We start from the raw sequence: 9,710 nt of genomic DNA on the forward strand, positions 1-9,710 counted from the left end.
AATATGGTGCTTCAGAACTCACTTTTGGCTTTTCTTAACTACTTAATAAATAGAACCATAAAACATCTCTTTTGGCCTATGTGCACTGCAGGAAATTTACTGAGACGTGAAAGGATGAACCAAGGAAGAATGGGAACCTCTGGTTTATACGTGGTGTTTCCAACTAGTTCTTTACATTTAATGCTCTATTTTGGACTCCTTACCTTAAATAATATTCCATTGTATAAATGTACCACTTATAACCATTCCCTTATGGATAGACTTCCAGCTTCTTTCCATTTTTCAGTATTGTAGAGAATGCTGCCAACATATATATATTTATACATACACACATTTGTATGTATTCACGCTAATACTTCTGTATTAAGATAGATTCCTAAAAGTAAAATTGTGAGGTAAAAAAGATATACGTACATAAAATGTCATTAGGGCTAAATTTTCCTTTCAAAAGGTTTTAACATTACACATTCCCAACAATGTACAAGAGTACTAATTTCCTCATACCCTCACTAATATTTGGTGTTATCAAATCTTTATTTACAAACCTGACAAAATTTGAAAACTTTTGTTTACATCTTGTATTTCCTTCATAAGTAGTGAGACAGGGCATTTTTTTACATTTTATTAACCATCTGTATTTTTCAAGTCAAGTCCCCTATTCTTGTTTTGACCGTTTTCCTAGTGAGAATTTTGTCCTTTTCCTATTTGTACGGGCTCTATGTTTTGTCTTTTCTATGTTACAAATACTTTGTTCCTGCCTGCCACTTGTCTTATTATAGCACTTTTATGAGGTCAATTCTTTATGACTTTTGATTTTGCCATGTTTAGAATGGCTTTCTTATCCCAAGATTTAAATTATCTGCTCATGTTTTCTATTAGTACTTCTAAGATACTAGTTTTTAGGTTGAAATTTTAATTTATTTACATGTAAGGAATGAGGCCATAGCCTGCTTAAAGTTTCTTCCTGATGCCTAGCTACATATTTATTGAACAAAATTTCCCCATTGATCTGACTGTTACCAAATACCTAATTCTCATAGATAGTATATTGTGTGTTTCTGGACTTAGACATTTAAACCTTTTCCTGTGCCAGTTTATACTATTTAAACCAATTTCACTTTATAAGATCTTTAATATTTTAAGCAGCATTTGGAGCATTATTAGTTACCTTTTTTTACAGTGGTCATTTTGTTGTAAAATATTAGTATGTTGTATTTTTATCCTATTTTTAAAAATCTTTTGGGTTTTCTTTCATGTTTAAAAACACAATTTGGGGCAGCCCCGGTGACGCAGTGGTTTGGCGCCGCCTGCAGCCCAGGGCGTGATCCTAGAGACCAGGGATCGAGTCCCACATTCGGCTCCCTGCATGGAGCCTGCTTCTCCCTCTGCCTGTGTCTCTGCCTGTCTCTCTCTCTCTCTCTGAATGAATAAATAAATAAATCTTTAAAAAAAAAACAATTTGGACCTACAGAAAGTTGCAAAGGTAAAAAAGAGTTCCCTTAATTCTTACTCAACTTCCCCTAATATAAGCATCTTACATAGTACAGTTTTTGAAATCAGGAAATATTGACATAATACTGTGAACTAATCCACAGACCTTATTTAAATTTCACCAATTTTCCCACTGATGTCTCTTATAGTCCTAGATCCAATCCAGGATCCTATGTTGTATTACACTGTATGACTCCTTAGTCTGCTTTAATCTGTGATAGTTCCATAGTCTGTGTCTTTCATAACTTTTGACACCTTTTAAGAGTACTGGTTCTTTGTAGATTGAGTTTATCTGAGATTTTCTTCTGATTTGATTCAGAGTATAGATTTTGGCAAAAATACTAAGGAAGTGATGTAATCTTCTTTGAGCATATCAGAAAGTACGTGATGTCAACATTTCTTACTAGTGATCTTTGAATAATTGGTTAATGTAGTATCTTTCAGCTGTTTCCTTTTGTAATTAGTAGGTATCTCCTAGGGGGATACTCTCCTATTTCTCATCATAATTTCACCCACTAACTCTAGCATCTACCAACATCTCTTGCTGAAATAATTATTATTGGATTGTCAACCTAATGGTGATTTTCTCTTCATCATTCGTTCTACATTTATAAATTGAAATAATCCCTTCTCCCCATTTACTCAATTATATCCTTATATCAGTATGGACCCATGAATTTATTTTATGGGTTATTACCCAGTACCATATTATGTTACCAATTATTTTTTTTAAGTTTTTATTTATTTAAGTAATCTCTACACCCAATATAGGGCTTGAGCTGACAACCCCAAGATCAAGGGTCACATGCTCTTCGGAGCCAACCAGGCACCTCACCAATTATTTAACAGATAGTAACAGTGCCTGTAAGTACTTACGAGTGTAGTCTCAAATGTAAGTTTCCCACATCTAACATATGGCTTATTATCTTTGCTTGCAAGGGGAAATTAAAATTTTCTTAACATTATAACTTGATCATGGTAAGACTTACAAATTATTTTCAAGATTCAGTTACCAAATAGTGAATGTGTACTTACAAGCTCCACCAAATTAAGGACTTGGAGAGTAGAATATGAGCTGGCCAAGGCCAGCCATTATGCATGGAGGGCGGGAGGGTAGGCTCTTACACGGTGTGTGCAAAATACACAGTACAGTGAAGTCAAAAGATCAACTATAGTTAGCTGACTGGAGCCAGAGGGAAACTCCTTTGACCTGCTTTCCAGATATTAATAGCAATGTTATTTTGAAGGTGCCTAAATTATTTTATTCTTTCCAGGTTTGAAGTCAATAAAAGGAAGCTGCCACAATTTTTGTACTGCTATTTTTAAAGATGTCACTTATAAGGAACTTAAAAACCTCTTGAATTCCAAAAAAATTATGTTAATTGATGTCAGAGAGACATGGGAAGTTGTCAAGTATGGAAAAATCCCTGGGTCTGTCAATATACCACGTAAGTGACATGTATCTCGAACTGATTCATCCCACAAAAGTATATATTGAGTAATTTACTGTATCTAAAATTTAATTCAAATTCTTAACTTTTTTTTTCAGTGGGTGAGGTAGGTGAAGCTCTACAGATGAACCCAAAAGACTTCAAAGAGAAGTACAATGAAGTAAAGCCATCCAAATCTGACAGTCTAGTGTTTTCTTGTTTAGCCGGAGTGAGAAGCAAGAAGGCATTGGACACAGCAATATCCCTGGGCTTTAACAGGTGCATAGATAAAGTATAAAAATGTATTCAAGAATGTGCATAGCAATGTTTCCTATGTATTACATTTTTACTGGTCTACTGAAAAATTTCTTATAATTACTGTGTTAGTAATTATAGGCTCTTATATTTTCATCCTACTCAAAAGTAACTCTTATAAATAGGCTTGAGGTCTAGAGTAGTCATTGTATCTCTAAATCACTAAAGTTTCTATCAACCTTGTGTTATAAAGCAGGAGGAAATGTTTACAGGACTAACCTTGCTATATGTTTTCAGTGCTCAACACTATGCTGGAGGATGGAACGAATGGGCAACCTATGAATTTTCAGAGAAGAAACATGGAAATTGAATTCTGGAACACAAGTTGGCTCTTTTCTTGTGTACATGCAGCCTAGGATAGTGAAATGAACAAAAGAATAACAATCTAGCCCTGGCATCACTGGCTAATGGGAAGGGGATTTTGTGTAATTCAATTATTTGTTGAATCTTTCCCTAAACTATAAATTGAGAATACTACTTGCCCTTAGCTATTTCCAAAAGCTACTGATAATTGAAATAATATATATGACTTGCCATGGAAATATAAGGTTGGGATTCTCGAATTTTTAAATAGTTTAGTATAGTACAATAGTTTTCCTGAAGCCTGGGTTACTTAAAATACCTAATCATATTGTATGACCATTTGTGTTAGCATAGCGTCTATTCATTGAAGAGGCTATGAGCTAGACAAGTTATTTTTTTAAATGATTAAAATACTTTTTTCCTTTGTAAATTTCCCCATTTTAGAAAATTCATAAGTTATTTTCCTATTATGATATACAGTACAAATATTTTTGTGGATCTACTTTTCACCCATAATGAGTATTTACTGAATGTTGAATAATATAAAACAGCTAGTAAGCATTTCTTGAACATCTTTTCTTAGTTTATATCCTATGCTAAATATTCCAAATGCTAAAAAGATAATAAAAAAGATGTGATTCTTCTCTGAATATGTTTGATTTCTAGCAGAAACTTATAAAACTTTATCAACTTATAAAAGTTAAATTTAAAAAAGCAGACTTAGTCTTAAAACACCAAGAATCTGAGATCCAGAATAGTAGGTGAAATATGAACAATGAAAATACATTAACACCACCCAAAGACTTATGGCAGTGTTGTAACCAGCATGATAGTGATACGATCTGCAACTTAAAAAATTAATATGATCTATAAAGATAGAAATAACAACAGTGATTGCTTCTGTAGAGGGAAGATTAACTAGAAAAAGCAAGGAGGGAAATTTCTAGGGTGATGGATTGAGGTGTTGGTACATAGTAATACATTCATCAAAATTCACTGGACACTTGAAAACATACATTTTCTGTAATTATATCTCAATTAAAAATAATGAAAATAGGAGGGAAAAAATTTAAATGTAAAAGACTTTCACTAGCATGAGTATATGCCTTTGGAATGTCAAGTCCTATATTTATCAATGCCCTAGTGCACTGGTGCTTCCTTCCATCTGTGCCTTTCCAGACCCAAATGTGTTTGGTCTCTTTTATGTAGTCATTCAGACCACGTAGGCCTAGGAAGTAACTATAAGAACTTGGTTTGTCCTCAATGATATTATAAAGCCATGGGGAATCTGGGGTAGAGATGTGATGTGGCCACCTTGAACTTCTATTTCTGATAAGGTCAGTCTAGTTTCTAGCAGAGCAAATTCCCTACAAGAACTAGAAAAGCTGGAAAAAAAAAAAAAAACACCCGCACACATGCATGAATGCAGTCTCCTCGATGTTGGTTCATCGTCTACAGCTTTCCTCCTCTCTGCATCATATAGCTCTTCAAATCCTTGCTGCCTTAGTAATTCCTTCATGGCTTTAAACTGATCTTATTGATATACCTATATAAACAAATGTTACTAGGACAAATATACTAAGGTGAGATTTGAAGAGCCACAATCTGAGCGAGAAGGGAAGTTGTGGTTGAAGTACTGGGCCCATCAAGAAATAAGAACCTGGGTAAATACACCAACCATTTTAGTTGGAAGCCCTGGGAAACTATACCCGAGGAGTAAAGGCGACCCAGAAATTGACCAACCCTCAGAAAATGTAAGACCAGCTTTGAATCCACTAAATCCCTGAATGAATTGAGGTGATCTTCCTGATACCCTAAGGACCTACCAGCAGTAAATCTTCTTTAAGAAAGATGTCATTAGCTGGAGCAAAGGGTTGGCAACAATAAGTATTTTAGGTTTATGGGCCTTAAGGTCTCTATTGCAACTAGTCAACTCTGCTACTGTAGCACAAAGCAACGAGAGACAATACACAAATGAGTGAGTGTGGCTGTATCTCCACTAAACTATGGCCACTTTGGTTTGAATTTTATATTTCATGTGTTCCAAATAATCTGCTTTTATTTTTCAGCCATTTAAAAATATGGCAAACATTCTTAGCTCAAAGGCCAGGCAAAGCTAGACGGCAGGTAGGATTTGACCCATGGGGCATAGCCATGAACCACAAACATTCCCTACAGTTCTTCATATTCAATGTTCAGAATTCTATAAAACTTATCAGAAATAGTAAATTAGACCTCATGATTGAAAAAGAAGAAAAACAACAAAACAAGGTAGAAAAAGAAGGAAAAAAGACACAATAGAAACAAATCTACAGATACATGTCAGAAAATAACTGATTTTAGGGTAGCCCCTGTGGCGCAGCGGTTTAGCACCGCCTGCAGCCTGGGGTGTGATCCTGGAGGTCCGGGATCAAGTCCTATGTCAGGCTCCCTGCGTGGAGCCTGCTTCTCCCTCTGCCTGTGTCTCTGCCTCGCTCTCTCTCTGTCTCTATGAATAAATAAATAAAAATCTTTAAAAAAAATAACTGATCTTATATATTCAATAACTTAGATGAGAAAAATTATTAAAGTAATGGAAACTACAAAAAGTATAAATAGAAATTCTAAATTTTAAGAATACAGTAACTGAAATTAAAAACCCAGTAGATGGTGGATGGGCTTAACAGACACACGTAAGGATTAATAAAAATGAAAAAAAATGAGGTACATATTAACGTGATGACTCAGTGAATATTTAGAGAAGTAAATTACAGAAACATGTACAATATATTTGAAACCATGCAAAGTACTGTTATTTATAAGTATACGTACATAAGTATAAATTCTGAGAATAATAAATAGCAAATTCAGAATAATTTCCTTTGGAGAGAGGGCACAGGAGACTTTTTAGCATGTTTGTTGGTTAAACAAATATTTTACATTTTGAATATATGGGATAGGAACTTAGTATCTCTAACTTGGAGGCAGGTAACTAAACCAGATTTTTATAATTATAATACTTTGGATTCCTGGTGCTTTTTAAAAGAAAACTTATGATAATGTTTCCTATTTACCCAAATATAATTGTACTTGTTTATATTCTATATTCAAATTTATAAAGACAAGCCTCATTGTCAGTTATTCTGAAATAAAAATTTAACAAATGTATCTGAAGCTGCACTGACCTTTATACTAAAAGTCTTAAGAGTAAAATCATTACTAACTTCTATGGTATTGGATGCCTCAAAATATATAACATGATTTAATACATCATTTAACAAGTGGTTACATCATGTTTCAGAAATGTAGAATGGCCAGATTACCTTTTAAAATGCTGTATGGGGACACCTGGGTGGCTCAGTGGTTTAGCACCTACCGTTGGCCCAGGGCATGATCCTGGAGTCCTGGGATCAAGTCCCACATTGGGCTCCCTGCATGGAGCCTGCTTCTCTCCCTCTGCCTGTGTCTCCCCACCCCCCCCACCGACCACTCCTCTCTGTGTTTCTCATGAATAGATAAATAAAATCTTAAAAAAAATAAAAATAAAATGCTGTATGTACTGCTCATAGTTCTCATAATGGGATAAAAGGAAGCTGTCCTAGAAAAAGTGGCAACAGTGGACAGGCTCAGAGTTCTGAGTTAAAGTGTGTCAGTTGGGGCAGCCTGGGTGGCTCAGCGGTTTAGCACTGCCTTTGACCCAGGGCATGATCCTGGAGATCGAGGATCTAGTCCCACGTCGGGCTCCCTGCATGGAGCCTGCTTCTCCCCCTGCCTGTGTCTCTGCACCTCTCTTTCTCTCTCTGTGTCTCTCATGAATAAATAAATAAATAAATAAGAATAAAGTGTGTCAGTTTTCCTTCATTTACATTCTCTTACTTGCCTTATGATCCCACTGAGGTCTCTTGCATTCTGATAATGCATCCCTTTGCTATCTACTATGTATATGCCATGGAAATACTGGATAGAGGTAGGATCAGGAGCTAACCTGTGAGAAATTGGTACTATTGACAAATGGAAAACTGAATGCTTCTACCATCAGTCAGTAAAAGTTATTTCTCAGTGTCTAAAAGGGCAGCAATTAAATAACAGAAAAGTCTAATTTTGTCACCTTTTTTCAGTGCTGCAAGTGTCGCCAGGAGCAAGGACAGAAAGGAAAAAGGAAATTTTAATAAAAGTATCATAATAGTAGAATCTGGCTCAAGTATATTCACATGGGGGATAATAGTATTGTTTTGAAGCTTACATAAGATAATGTATGCCTAGTATACTGTTACTATATGGATCCGTACAATATGGTACTTGTTTACATAGGCAGCTAATATTTTAGGTTGCATTCATTTGACATTAATGGGTAGAGAGGTGAAACTTCCAGCTAAACATGTGTGGGCAAGAATGGCAGTGAGATCCCTTACCGCAGGTGGGAAGATAAAATGAAACTGATTGCTGTACGATGAGATACCTAGGTCCCTGACCTCCCTTGTCTCCAAGAACTCTGAATGGTCCAGCTCACTACCACCACACATAAAGCCAAAAGCTTCCTTTCTAGGAAAGCTGACTCCCTGGCAAAGAAAAAGCTTTAGAATATTTTGTTGGGGGTGGGAGGGATAATAACGAAAACATTTGTTGTTCCCTGAACCTATGAGGCCCACCACTGTAAAGTCCTACCCATGCACATAGACCTCTCATTTATCATCTTGGGCCTTTCAAATATCAAGGATCCTGAGACAATTAAAGCAAGATTCTAACTTGAAAAATTATGACCAAACATAGAAAAGGAACGTCAAGGAAAAAGTGTTAATGAAGGAAACAAAAATTTTAAAATTACTGAAAAGCCCGAATTAATATCTGTAGAATGATAACACACTGCATTCTCAAACAAGAACAAGGTGCTACTTAAAAGGCACCTTTTCTGAAGCAAGTAGAGGTGTAGTCCATTAAAACAAAGGCAAAGAAAAAGATAGGATTCCTGCTATCTTGGCTACCTAAACAAAGATGAAGGGCTTGGGGAAGAATGTTTCCTTGTGAGAAACCTAGGGAGTAAATGAATAATAAGTGATTCTGGTGATAAATAAAAGATACAAAGTAAACTGAGCAAATTACAACCAAGGCAATTACACTCCTTTCAGAAAGACAAAAATATTCTCCAAGAAAGGAAATATACCACAGTATACTACAGAACACAATGTTATCTATATATACTTAATATATATTATTAATTTAACAAAAAGTATACACTTAAATTGAGAAGACAATGGAACAGAAGGCTTATTATTATATAACCGTTTTGGTGGGGAAGCAGGAGAATAGATGGAGGTGTGTGAGAAAAAAGTGAAATCTTCATCTTCCAGAGTAGGAAGTTACTAGATAATTTTACTACTGAAAAAAGAATCAAAATAAAACACTGGAGGGTAAACAGAGGAGGCAGTAAGGTGAAGTAATTAAGAGCATGGCCCTGGAGGCCAGCTGCCCAGGTTTGAAGAATTAGAACCTAATCCAAGCTCTTGTCACTTACTTGACCTGTGATTGGTAAGTTAACTTTCTGTTCCTGAGTTTCCTCCTCTCTACAATAATTGTTCTGAGGATTAAAGTACTTCATAATATAGGAAGCTGAGAAAATTCTTGTCATCTAAGTGCTCAATAAATGCTATAATTATATGCTTGTTACTTGGAAATGTGGAAGTAACACAACAGCAAAGAAATAACCAAAAGTTGCTCTGGGGAGCAGGAATGAGCAGTAGGGAGAATGGGTCAGGGGTCTAACATTTTCCTTGCCTTACAGCAGCACAGTCCAACAACTATAATGCAAGCTGTTTAGGTGATTTAGTTGTCTTACAGTTTAAAAAGAGGTGAAATTAATTTTAATAGTGTCTTATTTGGTCCTATCATCATTTAAAATGTGTAGCATTATAAATAAATTAGATATTTTACTTTCTTTTGTTTTTGTCCTAAGTACTGAAATCTAACATGTATTTTTACATTTATAGGACATCTCAGTTTTGACTAGCCACATTTTTAGTGTTCAATAGCCCCATGTAGCTAGCTAGTGGCTCTCACACTGGGTAGTGCAGCCTACATGATTTGATTTTTAAAAACAATACATGTCATCAATGACTGACAAATTACAGAAAGAGACAATCAACTATGATATGCCCTCTAATGGAAGATACCTTATACAGTAGTCTACCTTTTCAA

At 35.4% G+C, this 9,710-nt stretch overlaps 1 protein-coding gene across 2 annotated transcripts in view; it reads left to right on the forward strand.

The window, feature by feature from the left end:
• TSTD3 (thiosulfate sulfurtransferase like domain containing 3) overlaps positions 1–9,710 on the forward strand; it is a 160,966-nt gene that overhangs the window by 8,784 nt on the left and 142,472 nt on the right. The window contains exons 2-4 of one of the 2 annotated variants that reach the window (XR_008665057.1): positions 2,766–2,939; positions 3,041–3,200; positions 3,474–5,941. Coding sequence is in view for 1 of the 2 variants with exons in the window: in XM_055329883.1 (XP_055185858.1) it covers positions 2,766–2,939; positions 3,041–3,200; positions 3,474–3,546 (407 nt within the window). In the remaining variant the exon portion in view is untranslated. Of the gene's footprint in view, positions 1–2,765; positions 2,940–3,040; positions 3,201–3,473; positions 7,253–9,710 lie in introns of those variants that run through there. The other variant, XM_055329883.1, reaches the window with a different exon arrangement.

This window comes from Nyctereutes procyonoides, unplaced genomic scaffold (genome assembly GCF_905146905.1).
Source record: "Nyctereutes procyonoides isolate TBG_1078 unplaced genomic scaffold, NYPRO_anot_genome, whole genome shotgun sequence".
Lineage (NCBI taxonomy): Eukaryota > Metazoa > Chordata > Mammalia > Carnivora > Canidae > Nyctereutes > Nyctereutes procyonoides.